This window comes from Podarcis melisellensis (assembly GCF_964234715.1).
Source record: "Podarcis melisellensis genome assembly, chromosome: 5".
In the NCBI taxonomy this organism is placed as follows: Eukaryota; Metazoa; Chordata; class Lepidosauria; order Squamata; family Lacertidae; genus Podarcis; species Podarcis melisellensis.
Window position 1 is genome coordinate 100,373,955 of NC_138537.1, and position 20,736 is coordinate 100,394,690.

Consider the following 20,736-nt stretch of genomic DNA (forward strand, 5'->3'; position numbering starts at 1 on the left):
TCTCCCAGCCCCACTTGGAAACACCAGGGATCAATCGGGGGTGTTTGGAAGCAAAACATATGCTCTATCATGTGGCCCGTCTCCTAGAAATGGCTGCCATTATTACTACTATAGCAAAAACAAGAAGAAAAGATGGGCATATGGCAATGTATGCCTCCCTTAAATATTCATTTATCTGCTAAGTGTTCAGTGTCAGAAGACATGACATGCTCAGGCTTTAGAACATTTGGTGACGCCAGTAAAGAAACGCTTCAAGAAACAGAAGCTTGTGATATCTTCAAGCTGAAACCCACAGAATTGAGTTATCTGAAAGGGTCAACTTTCCCTTAAACTTTCATGGCCAGACAGGATATTGCCAATTGAACGAAGTGACACACCTGTAATGTGTTTGAGATGTGGCCTCAGGCTGCCCCTAGTTTTTGAAAATGCTGCATTAGTCTCTTTTAATTCAGTTTAAATACCATTAAAGGAACTTTTGCTGACACTGGTCCAGGGGGCCTCACCCACCCAATGAAAATGCTCAAATTTAGCAAAGTACATACATCCAGTACATATATGTAGTACATTTATTATATTTATATAAATATATAAAAAGAACTGTAATACATATGCACTTAACATTTGTAATCCTGTTTCCTTTTCCTGAAACTGAGAGAATGATCAGTTAGATGTGGTTTAGTTTAATTCCTGTATTGTAGAGGTTTGGACTAGATGACCCAATGGGTCCCTTCCAACTCTACAGTTCTATGATCATATCACTTACTATACCTTGATTAAAAGGGTTGGTTCTGACACATGGACCACCAGCTGGCCATTCCTGCTCTATTAGAAACATACAAGTCAAAAGCCAGCTATGTTCCATGAATAAACCATGAAACCACATCCTACTGTTGTTTATCCAGAAATTATTGAGTTCAAAGTGTCTTAATCCTAAAAGGACTGCAGCCTTAAAGTGCAGAATTATACATGTCTATGGAGGAGTAAGTCTCTCTGATTTCAATATGGCTTACTTCCAGCAGGTAATTGGGTGTAAAATATACAGGCAAGAAAGGTGCAAAAACAGTGCCTAACAATCCCACAAGTCTTTACAAGTAAAATTCCAAGATCCCTTGCAACAACCCTTGAGGCCTGTGGAGAGCTGGAGTTTGAGGAAGGAGGTTTTCAGGGAGTGATTATGCTGTAATTTGGCCGTTTTGGGAAGAGGAATGTCTGGCAAAGGTATCTGAGGGTTGCTGGAGGTTTTTTGAAGATTTTTGTAGTTTTTGGTATTTATTCTGAGAATTTTTTGAGCTCGGGGGATTTTTATTTGGTCAGGATTTTTTTGGAGAAGGCTAAAAACATAGAGAGGCTCCTGTGGTGTTTGTGGTGGAGAGAGAGAAGCCCTCAGCTCTGACAACGGCACTGTCATTTTCCTTGGGTGCTGACAAACCCATTAAAGCAGTAAGTGGTATCCACGCTGGAAGAGAAATAGCAGTGCTGGACTGTTTGCAAGAAGGCATCACCATGTGTGCTGTGGCATGCAAGTATGGCAGGAATGAGTACAGCATCCATGCCATCAAGATACAGGAGGAGATCCGGGCAGCAGTGGCAGTAAGTGGACCTGCAATTACCAGGGTCACCAGCAACATGTGGGACAAGGTTCTGGTGAAGATGGAGAAGGCACTGAACCTGTGGCTGGAGGACATGAACCACCAGCGTGTCCCCATTGATGGCAACACCTTGTGCAAGAAGGCTCTCAAGCTGTATGTGCAGAGAGGGAGCAGCTAGAGAAGGAGTTCCAAGCCAGCTCCAGTTGGCTGAACTGCTTGAAGAACATCCACACCACTGGCGAAGTTGCATCCATGAACTTGGGAGCTGCTGAAGTGTACTTGAGCAGCTGAAGAGGCTGCTGCAAGAGAAGGGCTATCTTCCAGAGCAGGTGGGATGGCTTGGGAATCTGATTCAGAGGCTGAACCTGAGGAGTCCCAGCCTGCATGGGAGTCCCCGCCTCCAGGGCCGGCTGAGCCGGGGCAGGGGCTTGAATCTGAAGGGCCCTCACCTGTGCCGGATCCTCAGGAGCAGACACCAGCTGAATCCGCTCTGGCTCCGGAGGACCCATTGCCTGCAGGTGCTCCTCTCCCAGCCCTATCAGGGGAAGGTGAGGTTGCCTCTGGGTCCAGTAACCCTCCAGCCTCTCCTGAGCTGCAGAGACTCAGGGCAGAGAGGCAGAGGGAACTAAGTTCTCTCAGGAGGAGTGCTCACCTCCAGGCGAGTCACCTGTGGACCAGGGCTGCCCTATGCCTCAGAGGAGATAAAGACCAGTCAGCCCAGTCTCAGGCTGCAGGAGCAACATTGCTGGTAACCTGGTCCTGCTGGCACCCTGACCTTGAGTTCCTGATCATGCCCGACTCCTCGCTTTGTACCTCGCTTCGCCCCTGACAGACAGCCTCCTTACCCTCGACCTAGGACCGGATTTAGACCATGCCGCACGGTAACCCCCCCGGGACCAGCACATGGATGCTGGTCCGGATTTCAACCATGTGGCATCCTGGAAGTCCTTCAACATTGTGGTCTGCATCACCTATGTCAAGCAGGCAGTAGATGCCATCAAGCCTGAAATAAAGTACGCCAGTGCAATCTGTGGAAGGAGTGCATTCACGATTTCAAAGGATTTTCAGACATTGCCACGAGTAAGGAAACTGACTGAGGGGCAACAGGCCTTGAGTCTGGCAGAGCTGGCAGAGCTGGTGACATCATGTTCCAGTTCAGAAAGCAGGGAAGAGGATTATGATGGTGAGCAGGATGGACTTCCGGGTTAGCGCGAACGGCTAATGGCGGATTCCCTCCGAGCTCCGGAGGGAATCGGCTCTGCTGAGGACGGGTCTTGCCGTGCCGGCGACGCGGGGACCCTCAGAAACCGCAGGCGCGGAAGCCTGCGGACTTGGTGACTCGGTGGGCACCTTAAGCGCCCTCCCTGACCCACGAAGAGCCTTTTTAAAGGCTACGAGAGGGTACGGAGAGTGGCGCGGTGCTGAGAGTAGACCGCTACATCAGTGGAGCGAAGCCGCGAGCCATGGCCGGAGAGCGCTGACTTTCTTCCCAAATTTGGATTGGAAAATTAACAACCCGTGAGTAAACTGGAATTTGGACTTTAAAAAATTATTACCTTTGAATTCGGTATGATCGGGGGATGTGCTAAAGGGAAGTCCGCACCCCCCCTACTTACAAACGATCTAAAGCAAGAAACGGAGAACTAAGGTGGAGAGATTATTGTCTTTTTGGGGTTAAAGGTTTTTTTTTTTCACGAATTTGACAGAAGAAATTTTTGTGCTGGAGAGAAAGGGAGGAATTTTAGAACTTTGTGTGTAAACCCCCCCCCCCAAACCCGGGAGTGTCCTGCGGGTGTGCCGGAGGAAAAAGAGAAAAGAGTTTGACAGCTGTCAAAGGAGCTGTCAAACGGGCGGATAAAGTTAAGAACTTTGCTATTTAATAACTCTCTGAACTAAAGGTGATACATTTGAATCGAGGTGGTTGGAAATAAAGTTGTGATAAATAACAAAGTAACGGACTATTGGAAAAGGACTATTAAGTAATTGAAATCCACCTAGAGGGAATCTGAGACATTACAATGGCTGCAGAGGGAAAATTACTGGCGGAGATAGAAAAAATGTTCTTTCTCGTGGGAATCCTGCAAGAGCAGAGTACGGCTATGAACAAAGTACTTACGACCTTGAACTCTAAAACAAACAACTCTGCTGAATGCACAAAGGATCTGACTGATAAAAAATCTGCAGCTGAGCAAGAAGAGATGCCTTTGGAATTGACGGAGAGGAAAGAAGGAGTCCAGAAGCCTACATTGCTAAGCATAAAGAAGAAGATTTTTGGATTACAAATCTGCAAAAGATGGAAAAGAAGAAGGAAGTCCCTGGAGCACTTGGATCACTGGAATTAAAAGAAATAAAGAAACAGAATTGGGACTTCCTTTTTGAGTATGGGAAAGTATGGGACCTTTTGCAGCAACTACCTTTAAACATCTGGGATGGAAGAAAACTTGATGTGACTCTGACAGAACTCCTTCGGGAGCTGAAGACTAACAAAAAGGACTACCAACATAATTGGCAGAGAGGGACTAACGGAGAATTGAAGGCCTCGGATGTGAGAAATCCGGGCTAGGAACTGTTCTTATTTTTTGTTTTTTGGACATTCGTTTGGGAAAGGACAGAAACCAGGGCAGGGAGGGGGGGAGAATAGAATTTTAAAATGTTATGAGTTGTTTATTTGGCTATAATGACCTGTAATCAATTTAATAAGGGGAAAATTTGTGGAAGGGAAGTTAGTTCGACCTTAGAAAAAGGAATTTATGATTATAAAAGAATTGCATAAGTTGAATGTGGACAAGTAAAAAGAGTTAAGCTTTAAAAGTAATAACAATAGGTTTAAGACGTTAGGTAAGAACTTGCTGAACTAATTATTGGAATTGGGATGTACGAAGAGGGGGTGGGGGGAAGTCAGGGAAAGAGGGTAAAGAAAGTGAGGATATGAAACTGTATATGTGTTGTCTTTGTCTTTTTGTGTGTGTGTGTCTTCATAAAATGTTAAAACCTAATAAAAATTAAAAAAAATATATGATGGTGAGCAGGATGAGCAACCCACCTGGACTGGGCGTTGGTCTGCTTTTCAGAACTCTTCAGCACGGTCATGCACATGAAGGGCATCATCTCCTAGTATGACTCCTGCATGGAACACAGCCTAATGATCCAGTGTGCAATTGTGGACAGTGTGTGGCCATACAGGGAGATGTTTGACCAGCTGAAGAGGCAAAAGCACAAGTTGCCCATCACCGTGTTCCTCCACAGGACACCACCAGCAGCAGCAAGTGCATCTGAATTGTAGCCAAGGACTTTGAGGGACAGGTCTGCCCCCCTTGTTTTTTCCACATCGTCCTCCAGCGATGAGGAAGACCGAGAGCCACCATTACCATCCTTCCTGCCTGTCTGGTAAGTGATGCTGGTTTTCCAAGGGTTTACAGAGGTTTAGAGGGTGTTTGCAGACTTTTTGATGGTGTTTCAAATATATGCAACTTGACCAATGCACACGGTGCCTCAGAATGTAAGTCCCATATAAATGGGGAGTTGCCTGTACACACCTACAATGAAAACTGTGGTACTTCCTTCTGAGTAAACATGTGCAGGATTGTGTTATGACCATTTCTTACAAGATGTGTTCTAAAACAGAAGATATAGGATATAAATATAATTAAGGCTGCAGTTCTTACTCTTCTTGCCTGGGAGTAAGACTCATTTAATTCAATAGAACTTCCTTTTGTGTGCACATGGTTAGGGCTGTGCTCTTAGTAAGTAAGTAGTAGGTAAGTAAGTAAGTAAGTAAAATAGAGATTGATAATTTTGGATTGTTCAGCTTTTTATAACAAGTTTCTAACAGGTATACATACAGATATTTCACAGAATATTTTAAGTTAAATCACTTACCATCCAAAAAAGAGTCCCAGTGGCAAATTCTGCATAGTATTCAATAGTGGACAGAACACTAAAAATTAAACAAACCAGCACCAATAGAAATCTGTTGGAAGAAAAAAAAAGGAATCTGCATTCAGTGACAAAAAAGCCACAGTTTACTTCAAACCCATACTTCAAATATTGTTACTTACACTTTTCCCATATCCCAGTGTTGAGCTTTGAGGATATTCTTACCATGATTAAAATGGTGTCTACTTTGGCAGAAACTAACTATAAAATATGTCTGCTACCAAGGATAAGGAAGCATAGAAACAAATATATGATTATCCCATTAACATATGACCACCTTTTAAGCTTGCAGTTTGAATTCCATTCAACTCAAAATGTTGTGTTTGCATTAGTAAGTGGTACATTTGAAAAAAAAATTAGTGAGAAATCAAGAAAGCTTATACAGTGGTACCTCGCAAGACGAATGCAAGACAAATTTCCCTATGGGCTTGCTTCGCAAGACGAAAACGTCTTGCCAGTTTGATTTTCAATGCATTCCTATGGGAATCCGTGCTTCGCAAGACGAAAAATTCGCAAGATGAAAAAACTCGCAGAACGAATTAATTTCGTCTTGCGACGTACCACTGTACTGCCTCAAACTTGGTCTTGATTTAAAAAGATGCTAATAGCATGTTTTAGCCATTAGTTCAAGGTCATATTCTGATACTGCTAAACCTCTCCAGGTGGGATGGTTTATTTTAAGTTGCTAACTGGGTAAAAAGCAAACCCGCATTCTAAGTGAGGTGGAAGCAGCTTGTACACCTATAGTGCCTTGAATACAAATAGCTAAAATACATATTGAACTAAATTCATAGTTTGGTATTGTGGAATTACTATTATTCAACTTTAAATAAGAGCTGCAGGTGGGTCTGATCAGAACTGTAATTAAGAAAGTGTATATATAATACACACACATTGACAACACCTTTACCTAAAACTAATGAAAAGTCTTCTATTTTCATTGGGAGATAAGCTTCCATCCCAACATAAATATTGTATTTATTTGCTATGATGTTTGTTACCTGCCCTTTAGTCCTTTTTTTCACAGCACAATACAGCAGTGGTTGTAGGAATCATGGTGTAGAGATAAAGAATTCCCATCACGCTCAGTACCCACACTGCGGGCCCAATGAGGCCAGGTAACTTACAACTGCTTTTAAAGATTTGAAAAGTAAAGGAATCACATCACAAACTGTGTGTTTAATGTAATCTGTAGTTTAGGCCTCAAAATGCAGTGAGTGTGTTCAGAACACTTCCACTACACGTCAGTACAAGAATGGGAAACCTGTGGCCCTGCTGATGTTGTTGGATTCCAACTCCCATCAGCCGGAAGAAGCATGGCCAATGGCTGAGGCAATGAGGGTTGCAGTGGAACATCTGGAGAGCTACAGGTTCCCTATCTCTACTTGGAAAGGCCTTTCTTCCTTCACCTTGAGGGTGGATAGTTATGAGCACTAGCCCATAACTACGGTGGCAATTTGGGAACAGTCCAAAATGCAACTGTGATACCTGGGGGTAAATTTAACATCTAAAAATGTGAACTTATTTAAGGATAACTATGAAAAATGTTGGACAGAAGTAAAGAAAGATCTAGAAATATGGTCAAGGTTGAGACTCTCCTTGTTAGGCCGGATTGCTGTGATTAAGATCAATGTATTGCCTAGAATGCTATTTTTATTTCAGACGTTGCAGATTTTGGATAAGATGGACTGTTTCAAGAGGTGGCAGAAAGACATATCTAAATTTGTCTGGCAGGGCAAAAAGCCCAGAATAAAATTTAAGATTTTAACTGATGCAAAAGATAGAGGGGGTTTTGCCCTGCCAGACTTAAGACTCTACTATGAATCGGCAGCTTTTTGCTGGTTGAAACACTGGCTACTTCTTGAAAACACAGACATTCTGGATTTGGAAGGGTATGACAATAGCTTCGGTTGGCATGCATACTTATGGTACGACAAGGCAAAAGTCTATAAGGCTTAAAAAAATCATATTGTTAGAAAAGCATTATATAATGTGTGGACGCGGTACAAAGATTTATTGGAAAGTAAAACTCCCAGGTGGTTGTCACCAATGGAAGCTAAGGAGGTGAAAAAACTTAATATGGACTCTGGGACTTCCGGTTTGGATCGCTAGCAGTATGGGAGCGCGGTGAAGTTGCTGAACGACTTCTCCGAACTGTACGGGGTTTTCGAGGGGCAACGCAAAGGCACTGCGACCCCAAAATCTCAAGGGGGGCCCCCTTGAGGGAAGCGCAACCAGCAGCGTTGGATGGGTCCCGAAGTTCCTTTGGGTTTTTTCTATTTTTGGGGGAAGACTCAGGAGCGATGGGACCGAGAGACGCATTCCGGTAAGCTCTGCGGACCCCATGCGGTAATGCCTCTAGCCCCCACTGAAAGACGCGACAAATCTCCGTAATTTAAAGAACAGTTGCCCTTGGCTTTGAGTAATAAATGTTGGAGCTGAAAAATCGAAAATAGAGACCAAGGAGCGATGGATGTCGACAGATTAAGTTAAGGAGCCCGAGCTGTATTTCGGACTTAAGATGGCGCTGGGACTATAATCGGAAGAGTGAAACAAAGAAACTTTTACCCACCCGCTGTAGAAATCTGGAAGGGAAAGTCCCCGTCGGGAGTTTGGCGGGGCAAAAGTAACTAAACAGAAAAGTAACTAATCGGGAAGAAAACTTTAGAGACTTTGTATCGTTTTGGTTGTATACGGGAGAGTTTGAGGAGGGCTTAAAGGGAACACTGAGAAGACCATGGAGGCTTTAACCAGAAGCGGAAAGGCAGGAAAGGCAGGAGGGGAAAAGGGGAGAGCTGTTTAGAAGGAAAGTACACAGACCGTGACGGCGCTGAAGGAGCGAACTTTTCTCCTCTCCCCGGCCCTGACGGCGGCGTAAAAAACAGTCTTGGACCTTCGTCCCCCTCCTCCCTAAGTTTTTTCGGCTTTCACCCTCCTTTATAATTTACCAACGGCGGGAGGGAAACCTCGCGCAAAACCCGTAACATACGGCACACCAGCACTTATCCCCGCTTATCCCTGCTTGGCAGTAACCTTGCCGGAACTTCGGATATTTTGGATTTGACTACTAAGGATTTAATCACATTTTCGAAATTACTTGGGCTACGGAAGCTGCTGCTTTCTCTGGCACTGACTTAATTGCGGAACACCTTTCCCGGGAGAAGCAGAAGTTCTACCCACTACTCCATTTTCGGTGGAAAGCTGCAAAGTTGGAAATTGACTTAGACCTCTCCCCCCCCCCCTCGGTGGCATATCTAAGCTCTGCAGAGAGACCTCGAAGCTTCTTCGGACCTCGCCCGGCTCCTCTCTTCTGCCTCCCTCCCTCCCCCCCTTCCCCCCCCTTGTCTGTCCCCTCCCCCTCCTGGTTTTTTTTTTTTTAGCCCCGCTCTTTTCCTCACAGGAACACCAACCAGATAAGAGTTTAAACATTGCTAACACGTAGAACTGGACTAAGCCAAACAAGTGGCTGAAAACTGAACAAAAGAAGGAGAACTAAATCGCACAAATTGGAAACTTCTTTAATCTTATCTACCTCCACTGCTTCCACTTCCTGTGTATCTTCCCTGCTTTTTCTCCCCCTTTTTTTTCTTCCCCCTCTTCTTTTTTCTTTCTTTTTTTTTCTTATTTTCTCTCTTTCCCCTTTTTTCTCAATTATAGCCTCCCTAATTTTCAAGTGTAACTCTGCAAGTTGATGGTATTTGGTGGTAGTTTACTACCACATTTCTAAATTGTTACTAATTTTGCGATTTTGCCTGCTTACTGTCGAATAGCAGATGAACGGCAGGTGAGACCTTAAAAAAAAAGGGGGGGAGCAATTGGTTGAGCAAGGACAATATTTATAACGTGGAAATACTAGTACGCTGACTGTTGTCCTCGCCTGACCAGGGTACCTCCTGCTGAGATAATCAAAATTATTTGAGATTGTGCGCCCTCAAGGGGAGAGCTATAAGAAACTTTAACTTGTTTACAAATAGGGGTAAGGGGGTGAGGGAAGGTCTGGAGTGGGCAAATGGCGGGAAAGGACGGAAAGAAGTCAGTGGGAACACCAATAGAGAGGGAAACCTCAAGACAAGAGGAAATTAGAGACTTAGACGTACTATGGTTGAAAATAAAAGAGGAATTTAAACAGAATGAAATCCACATGGAAAAAAAGCTAGGAGAGATGCAGGTTTCTATTGACAAAAAAATAGAGGGTGTGGTGGGAGAATTGTCAAATAAGATAAAAGAACTAACGATCCGATCAAAGTCTTTAGAAGACTCAAATAAAAAATTACAAAGAGAGATGAAAGATCAGAGAAAAGAAGCTGAGAAGATAAAGGAGAATTTTGGAGAATTGAGCAAGAGCCAAGACCAAGTTCTAGATAATCTAGCCCTGATGGAAATGAAACAAAAACAGTTAAATTTAAAATTTAGAGGAGTAGGGGAAGAAGCAGACGAAGATATCAAAGGAAAAATGATCAAAGAACTGGCGAGGTGGCTAGCTATGAAAGAAGAGGAAGTTGCGCAAACGATAGAAAATGTCTTCAGAATGAAAATAAGACCCAAACAAAACAGACTGAAAAAGGTCCCAGGAGATTGTCTAGTGATCTTCAAATCGATAGAGATGAGAAACATAATTTTGAGAGAAAGCTATCAGAAGAAATTGATGGAAGATCAATCATCATCTTTAAAGAAATACCAATCAGACTCCTTCGTAAGAGAGAGGGCTACAAACAAATAGTCAACACTTTAAAAAAGAATGGCATACAACATAGATGGGAATTCCCAGAAGGGATTTCCTTTTTCTACAAAGGGAAAAGATTCAAGATAACGGAAAGTCAGGAAGTCAGTAAATTCTTACGCAGATATGAAAAAGACCTCGGAGGGATGGAGGAGAGACATGGAGGGAGAGGTGGAGAAAGGGAAGAGAGGGGTGGTACGGGTCAGGGGGGTGGGGGGAGGGTGGGAGGGGGGCAGAGGGTGGGGGGAGGGGAGGAGGGGGAAGAGGTAGGGGAGGAAGAGGTGGGAGAGGAAGAAGAAGAAACAGAGGGCAAAACCACGCGAATTTAAATCAGTAAGTTACTGACTTTTCGGTAGACAAAAGAAATAATGAACTTAAAAATTTTAACATGGAATGTAAATGGCTTGAACGAAAAAACTAAAAGGAATAAAATTGTAAATGTGTTGAAAAAGAAAAAAATGGATGTAATCTGTATACAAGAGACTCATGTAGCTAAAAAACATAAACATGTTTTGTTAAACAAGAATTTAGGAATGGAATTCATAAACTCCACGGAAGAAAAAAAAAAGGAGTAGTAACATATGTCAATGAAAAATGGGAACCCAAATTGATTTTTAAGGACGAAGAAGGAAGGGTATTGGGGGTACAAATCAGCTTCCAGGGGGAAAAGATCAACGTGGTAAATATTTATGCCCCAAATTCAAATAGACCTGAGTTTTTTAAGAAATTAGAACAAGTATTATTAAAATTAGAAAATAACAGGACGATACTATTGGGAGACTTCAATGCAGTGCCAACACCAGAAATTGATAGACAAACAGAAAAGAAAAAACGAAATCAAGGAAAGTTACCAAAATCATTTCAGGATTTGGAAGAAAATATGGACTTAATAGACATATGGAGGCATAAGCACCCAACAGAAAAGCAGTTCACCTTCTTCTCAGAGGTACATAAAAGTTGGGGTCGAATAGACCAAATTTGGACTTCGAGGGAACTTACCTTAAGAGCCATAAAATGTGAAATCCAACCGAGAACCCTCTCTGACCACAACTCAATAACATTGGAAATAAAAGGTGCAACACAGGGGGGTTTTAGATGGAGGCTGAATGAATATCTATTGGATAATGATGAAGTCATCGAAAAAGCCAAAGCCACCCTAAAAGAATATTTTGATTTGAACCTCAACACAGGAACAAATATAGAAGTGGTATGGGATGCCAGTAAGGCGGTTTTAAGAGGTCTTTTTATCCAGCAAAACAACCAAAAGAAGAAAATCAGACAGCAAAAGAAGGAAGAAACTCTCAGACAGCTAAGGGAACATGAGAAAAAATTAATAGAACACCCGAAAGATGAACAAAGTGTACAAACAATAAAAATATTACAAACACAATATTCGATGTTAACAAACCAAGAAATAGAATGGAAAATTAAGTTAATGAGACAAAGATTTTTCGAATCGGCAAATAAAACAGGAAAATTCTTAGCTTGGCAACTGAGAAAAAGACAAAAACAAAACGTAATAAACAAAATAATGGTAGAGGATGAATTGATAGTAGACCCAAAAAGAATACAAAAAAACTTTCTTAAATTCTATGAGGAATTATATAAGAAAGGAAAAGAAGACCCAATCCAAATAGAAAGATATCTAGAGAACTGTAAAGGGAAGACAGTGACAGATGAAGAAAGACTTCAATTAAATAAACCCATAAATTTAAAGAGATCCAGAATGTGATAAAAAAAATGAAATTGGGAAAGGCGCCAGGATCGGATGGCTTATCGGCTAAGTATTACAAAGTTTTAGGAAACCAACTGTCATCAGCACTTTGTGACACCATGAATAATATCTTAAGAGGAGGGAAAATACCTGAGTCCTGGAGGGAAGCCTTTATTACCTTAATCCCTAAATCAGAAACAGATAAATTGAACATCAAAAATTATAGGCCAATATCTTTACTAAATAACGATTACAAAATATTTGCTGACATCATGGCAAATAGATTGAAAAAGTGTTTAACAAATTTAATCCACAAGGACCAAGCGGGTTTTCTACCAAATAGGTATTTGAGAGATAACGTGAGACATGTCATTAATATAATTGAATATTTGGAGATGAATAATGACAGACCTGCGGCATTGATTTTCATAGATGCGGAAAAGGCGTTTGATAACGTCTCTTGGCTGTTCCTACTAAAATCTATTGAAAGGGCAGGGATAGAGGGCGAGTTTATGAAAGGAATACAGGCAATATATTCAACCCAATTTGCCAAATTGGTAATAAACAATAATCTCACAAACATATTCAAAATCGAGAAAGGGACAAGACAGGGATGCCCTCTCCCCCCGCTTCTATTCATCATGGTTTTAGAAGTATTGGCAAATAAAATAAGATCAATGCCTGAGATACAAGGGATTAGGATAGGATTAAAGGAGTTTAAATTAAAAGCCTATGCGGATGACCTGATGCTATCCCTGGAAGAGCCGCATGGAAGTATTGGCAAAGCGCTGAAGACACTAGAGGAATACGGTAAATTATCCGGCTTCAAATTGAATAAATTAAAAACAAAAATGCTGGCAAAGAACTTGGGAAACGATGAAAAAGAAAAACTAGAGAGACAATGCGGAATTAAGGTGGCAAAAAAAATAAAATACTTAGGAATATGGCTTACATCAAAAAACATAAATTTAATTGAAGATAATTATTCGCCAACGTGGAAAGAAATCAAAAAAGACCTGGACGTCTGGAACAGAGCTAACCTCTCCTGGTTGGGCAGGATGGAGGCAATAAAAATGAACATACTTCCCAAGATGCTGTTTTTGTTTCAAAATATTCCCGTTATTAGAGGGTCCAAAATATTCAAAGACTGGCAGAAAGTCCTTTCAAGATTCATATGGCAGGGAAGAAGGCCAAGGATCAGATTTAAATTGCTTACGGAGGGGAAGGGGGCTCCGGAATCGTGGAAAGAAGCATTCATCACTTTGATACCAAAATTGGAATCTGAAAAGACTCAACTTAAGAATTATCGTCCTATTTCACTCCTGAATGTGGATTACAAAATTTTTGCTGACATTCTGGCAAGTAGATTTAAAAAAGTTCTGAATGAAGTAATTCATAAAGACCAAGCAGGCTTTCTCCCTGGTAGACATTTGTCTGACAACACTAGGAACATTATAGATGTTTTGGAGCTATTGCAGACAAATATGAACACAAGAGCTGTATTAATTTTTATAGATGCAGAGAAGGCCTTTGACAATATATCTTGGAAATTTATGAAGAGAAATTTGGAAGGGATGGGAGTGGGAGGGGCGTTTCAAAATGGCATAGAAGCAATCTATTCAGAGCAAAAAGCTAAATTGATAGTGAATAATGTGGTGACAGAAGAGTTCAGAATTGAAAAAGGAACACGACAGGGGTGCCCCCTATCACCCCTGCTATTTATTTCGGTCCTGGAGGTACTGCTGAACTTGAGTAGGAAGGATCGGGAGGTACAAGGAATACAGGTCGGAGGTAAACAATACAAGTTGAAGGCCTTTGCAGATGATTTGGTTTTAACACTACAGGAGCCAGAATCTAGTACTAAAAGAGCTTTAGAATTAATTTATGAGTTTGGTCAGGTGGCAGGATTCAAGTTGAACAAACAAAAAACAAAGGTTTTGGCGAAAAATCTGACTTCTTTAGAAATAGATGAGTTTCAGAAAGAAACGGAGTTAACGGTGGCTAAAAAAGTGAGATACCTGGGGGTGAACTTGACGGGGAAAAATTTGAACTTATTTAAAGATAATTATGAAAAATGCTGGATTGAAATTAAAAAGGATCTAGAAATCTGGTCAAGATTAAAACTTACCTTGTTGGGAAGAATTGCAGCTGTAAAGATGAATGTATTGCCAAAGATGTTATTCTTGTTTCAAACCCTGCAGATCGTGGATAGAGTGGAGTGTTTTGGAAAGTGGCAGAAGGACATTACGAAATTTGTCTGGCAGGGCAAAAGGCCCCGGATAAAACTTAAAATACTAACAGATGCTAAAGAAAGAGGGGGGTTTGCCCTGCCGGACTTAAGGCTATATTATGAGGCAGCATCCTTCTGCTGGCTGAAGGATTGGTTTCTACTAGAAAACACTGATGTCCTAGATCTGGAAGGGTTTAACAATGCTTTTGGATGGCATGCATATTTGTGGTACGACAAGGTAAAGGTACATAAATTATTCAAGAGCCATATTGTCAGGAAAGCTTTGTTTAATGTCTGGATTAAATACAAGGACTTATTTGAAAATAAGACGCCGAGGTGGTTGTCACCAACGGAGGCGAAGACCACCAAAGGACTTAACATGGAGAGTGGTTGGGCTAAATATTGTGAGATAATAGAAAAAGTTGGAGATAATTGGAAGCTGCAGAGTTTAGAAAAAATAAAGGACAAGGTGCGAGACTGGTTTCTCTATGCCCAAATTCAAGAGATGTTTAAAAAAGATAAAAAGATTGGTTTCCAGGTGGAAAAATCGAAATTAGAGACAGAACTACTTGAACCTAAGACGAAAGTGCTCTCAAGAATGTATAACTTGCTGCTTAAATGGAACACTCAAGATGAGTTAGTTAAATCAGCTATGATTAAATGGGCTCAAGACATTGGTTACAACATCATGTTTGAAGACTGGGAAAGGTTATGGAACACCGATATGAAATTCACGGCATGTAGTGCCTTGAAAGAAAACATTATGAAAATGATATACAGGTGGTACATGACCCCAGTCAAACTTGCAAAGATTTATCACTTGTCTGATAAAAGGTGTTGGAAATGTAAGGAAGCTGAAGGAACGTTCTTTCACCTCTGGTGGACATGCCCGAAGGTGAAGGCATTCTGGGAAATGGTTTATAACGAGTTGAAAAAGGTATTTAAGTATACCTTTACTAAGAAACCAGAGGCCTTCCTCCTGGGCATTGTGGGCCAGAGAGTGACAAAGAAGGATAGAACTTTCTTTTTATATGCAACTACAGCAGCAAGAATTCTTTTAGCTAAATATTGGAAGGTACAGGAGCTACCCACGCTGGAAGAGTGGCATACGCAGCTGATGGACTATATGGAACTGGCCGAAATGACAGGCAGAATCCGAGACCTGGGAGAAGAAGCAGTGGAAGAGGACTGGAAAAAATTTAAGGACTATTTACAAAAACATTATAAGTTATGTGAATGTTGAGAATTTGTTAAGTTTTTAAACAACAAGCTTCAGATTCCAAATTTTTGATATTACTGGAATTTAAGTTCTGATTGTGAAATGACTAAAGTCTAGGGTAAAGTTTTTATATTGAGGACTGTTGGAATCGTGAACTAATAATATTTCCCCTAAACCTAATATACAATTGAGGAAAGTACAAAAACACAGGAAACAAGGTATTAATTTGCTGTAACTTTATTTTATTGAAAAGGATGCAGGGGATGGAAGATGTGGGGAAGTCCAGTAGATCATGAAAAATTGTTTTGCAAAGTACGATTTCTTTTTTACTTATAACCTTTTCTCTTTTCTTTCTGTAAAACTGCCTTTGTTGAATAACTGACGATGTATTTGACCTTGGAAAAAAGCAAATAAAAACATTATTTAAAAAAAAAAAGATTTAAATTGCTTACGGGTCGGAAGGAGAGAGGAGGATTCGCAGTCCCCAACTTAAAATTGTATTATGAAGCAGCCTGTCTCTGTTGGGTCAAGGATTGGATAACTCTGGAGAATACCGATTTATTAGATTTAGAAGGGGCGGACAACAGGCTTGGCTGGCACGCCTACCTCTGGTCAAATAAAGAGAAGGCCCATAAAGGGTTCTCGAGTCATATCATTAGGGGCCCTTTGTACGAAGTCTGGGGAAAAAACAAAAAATTGTTAGAAAGGAAAACGCCCTGGTGGCTGTCCCCAACAGATATCCTAATAATTAAAAAAATAAATATGGAAGAGAAAAGATTGACATATGAAGATTTACTGGTAAGATCTCAAGACAGCTGGAAACTAAGACCATACGAGGAGCTGAAGGGAAAGCTGACGGGCTGGTTACAGTACCATCAGATTAACGCAATATGGACAGAAGATAAAAAAATAGGAATGAACGAAAAGAAGTCCAAATTTCAGATTGAAATAATCGAAAGTAAATCCAAGTTAGTATCTAAAATGTACAACATACTATTGGAATGGGATACAAAAGACGAAGAAATTAAGGAAGTCATGGTCAAGTGGGCGATAGATCTGGGGCACAACATAGAGTACGAGAAATGGTCAAAATTGTGGAATGAGGGAATAAAATTCACGGCGAGCGCTGCTATTAGAGAAAACTTAGAGAAGATGATATATAGATGGTATATAACACCAGAAAAACTAAGTAGGATGTATAAGACTGGTAATAAGGCCTGCTGGAAATGCAAGACAAAAGAAGGTAATTTTATACATATGTGGTGGGGATGTGAGGAAACGAAAAAATTTTGGAACCAGATATATAGTGAGCTAAAAAAAATACTTAGATACACATTCCCCAAAAAACCAGAGGCCTTTTTATTAGGTATTATCGGAGAAGAAATTAGGAAAGAAGATAAAACTTTATTTCAATATTCAACAGCAGCGGCAAGAATACTAATCGCTCAAAATTGGAAAAGTACAAACACACCAACGGTGAGGGATTGGCAAACAAAATTATATGACTTTATTGAATTGGCAAGAATGACGCAAAGAATTAGAAACCAAAAAAATGCAAAGTTAAAGGACGATTGGAATAAATTTATGGTCTATATTGAAGGTAACCTCGGAAACCTACCAACTATAGCAGTTCAGCTATAAAACTTCCGATGTATAAACTAACCATCAACACCAGCTGTAAAAACCAAACTATTAAAAGTAGAAATTCAAAATCAGCAGGGAAGGAAGTTAGGCGTTCTATGTATTAGTTCTTTTGTTTTTCTTGTGGTTTTTCTTTTTATCTTTTAGTGCCTTCCTTTCTTGTTAATTTTCTTTGTTAATGTATTTAGTGAGTAGTTGCATTTGTGCTTTTTTCCTCAAATGCACTTGTTTTGTTTTTTCCTTTTTTATTTTTCCTGTATGTGTGTGATAAATGAAACTTAATAAAAAGAATTTAAAAAAGAAAAAAAGAAAAAACTTAATATGGACTCTAAATGGCCAAAATATTCTGAAATTTTAGAATATGACGGTGAAAAGGTTAAATTACAGAGTTATGAGAAATTAAAGTCCAAAGTACGAGATTGGTTGCATTACCATCAGATAAATGAGACATTTAAACAGGACAGGAAAATAGGATTTCAGAAGGAGAGGTCAAAGTTAGAAACAGAATTGTTAGAACCCAATACTAAGAATCTGTCAAGAATGTATAACTTGCTGTTGAAATGGAATACACAGGATGAAACGGTGAAATCAGCTATGATTAAATGGGCACAAGATATCGGTCATGACATTATGTTTGCGGACTGGGAACAGTTATGGACCACTGGTGTTAAATTTATGGCATGTAATGCCTTAAAAGAAAACATAATGAAAATGATCTACAGGTGGTACATGACCCCAGTCAAGCTTGCAAAAATTTATCATTTGCCCAATAATAAATGCTGGAAATGTAATGAGACTGAAGGTACCTTCTACCACCTTTGGTGGACCTGCCCGAGGATTAAAGCCTTCTGGGAAATGATCTATAATGAAATTAAGAAAGTCCTTAAGTGGACCTTTCCTAAGAAACCTGAGGCTTTTCTCCTGGGCATGGTGGGCCAATTGGTGTTGAAGAAGGATAGGACGTTTTTTATGTACGCCACCACAGCAGCAAGAATCCTTCTGGCAAAGTATTGGAAGACGCAAGAACTACCTACTCTGGAAGAATGGCAGACAAAGGTGATTGACTTTATGGGACTGGCAGAGATGACTGGCAGAATCCGTGACCAGGGGAAAGAGACAGTGGAAGAGGATTGGAAGAAATTCAAAATATATCTTAAAAACTGTTGTAAAGTTGAGGAGTGTTAAGATGTCAAGGAATAAGAAACAGAGAATTACAGCTGTAACTAATAAGTTAAAGAAAATTTAATGAAAGGGAATGAAAGGGAATCAGGAAGTTAATTGACTGGAGGAGTTGCTAAAGAAATGTAAAACAGCGAAAGGGAGGTATGGGGAAAGGATGCAGCGAAAGGGAGGTATGGGGAAGTCAGGGGAAAGAAGGTACATGAAAATAAGAGTATGAAATTATACATGTTTAAATGTTTGTATGTTTTTGTTTTGTGCTTTGTTTGTTTTTTATTATGTGTTTGGAAAATGAATAAAAAATTATTTTTTTAAAAAAAATGCAACTGTGGTTTTATTGGTGTAAACTCAGAAGATAAGCCATTTTTGGCTCACAACACAACAACTGTAAAAAATCATTTGGGGAGGGAGACAGGAATCATGTTTTCCCAACAATTTGAGAGAAAGAGAGATAGTACTTGTATTTTGAGAAAAGTGTTCTGGATCTCACTGTACAACTCCTATGGACAGAAATTTTAAGCAGACAGCATTAACTGCTTTAACGTGAGACTTTGCATAGGCAAATATATTTTATAACAACAGCTTCAAATAGACTATCAGCAGCACAAAGACAATCTGTCATTAGTATAACCAGCTGTCCAATTATAAATTAAGGTCAAGAAAAAAAGGTCAGTTGGTTTTAATCCGAGGATCACAGCTGGTTTGCGCTCCCCCCCTCCTCTCTCTCTCTCTCTCTCTCTCTCTCTCACACACACACACACACACACACACACACACACACACACAACAGATTTGAGTAAATTCTAGGCCACACCAAGCTCAGGTCCATGAGCCAGACTGACCAAGAACGAACTGATACTCCTTTACAACAGTGTTTCCCAACCGGTGTTCCGCGGCACACTAGTGTGCCGCGAGATGTTGCCTGGTGTGCCGCGAGCGAGTCCAAAAAAGGTTGGGAAACACTGGTTTCTCTTTCAAAAAGGAAACGTGGGTTAAAGCGGCGACGCCGCCTCCCACTCACTTTCCTGCTCTGGCTTCCCTAACAGTTTTCCGAGTTGCGTCACTGGATCCAGCCCCCTTTTCCACATGTGACACGGGGCTGGAGGGAGGGAAAGAGGGCTTTACGTCGCGCACAAAGGCAGCCTCCTAGACCTAGAAGCGCTCTGGGCCAGCGCCGTTTCACCGAAGGCGCCGGAGGACCCCCACCCTCAGCTCCTTCAGAAAGGAAGCCCCGCCCCTCGGCTCCCTACGCCGCCAGGCAGCTCAGCTGACTGATGAGGACGTTCTGCGGCGGCAGCCGCCGCACAACCACCGCAGTTGCTGGCAGCGTCCGCAGCGCAATAAGTAACAGCGCCTGGTGCTGCCAACTCTTTCTCTCTCTCTCCCGCCCCGCCCCCAAGCTCTCGCGTGCCCCGCGTCAACATCGCCGCGCGCAGCTTCCCGAGCTTGAGGCCAGCCGCTGCACGCACGTGCCGGCTCGTAATCGGCTCCGGTTGTTGCCTTTCTCCGCCGAGGTCGGTGGACCCCAAGCCTAGGCTTCCTTCCCGCACCCCGCTTTCCGAAGACCGCACACCAGTTGGGCCAGTACATATTCCCCTCCCGTGACTGGAGCGGAATAGCCCTTTCTCTTCTTCCCCAACCCTTGTCGTTGGAGGAGTCCCTCAGTCCCTCGCTTTGCTGCCTCCTCCCCCCCCCACCCCCAAAGCTTGGAGGTTCCCCGGCAAGGGGGAGGGGGAAAAAATTGATAGTTACACTTTCGTGCGTCCCTCCCGGCGTGACGTGACGCTGCACGCTGACGTCACGGGGCTGTAATGGTGGCGTGCCTCGAGATTTTTTTCATCAAACAAGTGTGCCTTTGCCCAAAAAAGGTTGGGAAACACTGCTTTACAATGCACCTCAAAGCTATAAGGATCTTCTTCAAGGCACAGCAAAAACTTTGATTTCTTGCTTTCCTTCGAGTTTTTAAACCGGTATAAATTCAACAGGAATAAAGTTTAGAAGAGTTTATCATATTTCAGATATCATGTACAATGCACATAGAATCATGGAATTGTAGAGTTAGAATGTATTCTATATTATAAATAAATGTTATTTATACACATAAAGACCACATACACAGAAAACTAAACTAAATTGTAATTCAGTTTTATGAATATTGCCACTTGCCTAGCCAACAGAGCAAACTTGGAGTTTGCAGAAGCACAAAAAATAATTTAGGCAAGAAAACCCTTAAAACAGTGGAGGGGGCTGAAAATGTCCAGTGTCCACTGAATGCTGATTGATGGTTAAGAGGGAAATAACCAGATGGGAGAGGGAACAAAACAGAATATAAGGGGGGAAATGATTGAGGAAAAGATGCAGAGATATTAAAAGATCATCATCTTATTGTCTGATTATTTCCTCGTTCAAACTCAGAAACCATTTTTAAATGTCCCCTGGGACAGCAGTGAGAGCTGCCCACAAATATCAATTGCAAAAATCCAATATGCGAATGAATGGCCACTAGTG

General features: G+C 41.3%; 1 protein-coding gene across 7 annotated transcripts in view; it reads right to left on the reverse strand.

The window, feature by feature from the left end:
• The window catches only part of LOC309370990 (potassium voltage-gated channel subfamily KQT member 1-like), a 405,888-nt gene that overhangs the window by 348,513 nt on the left and 36,639 nt on the right, over positions 1–20,736 (reverse strand). For all 7 annotated transcript variants that reach the window (XM_081913303.1, XM_081913305.1, XM_081913302.1 and 4 more), the window contains one exon: positions 5,469–5,559. In XM_081913303.1, coding sequence (XP_081769429.1) covers positions 5,469–5,559 — 91 coding nt within the window. The remainder of the gene's footprint in view (positions 1–5,468; positions 5,560–20,736) is intronic.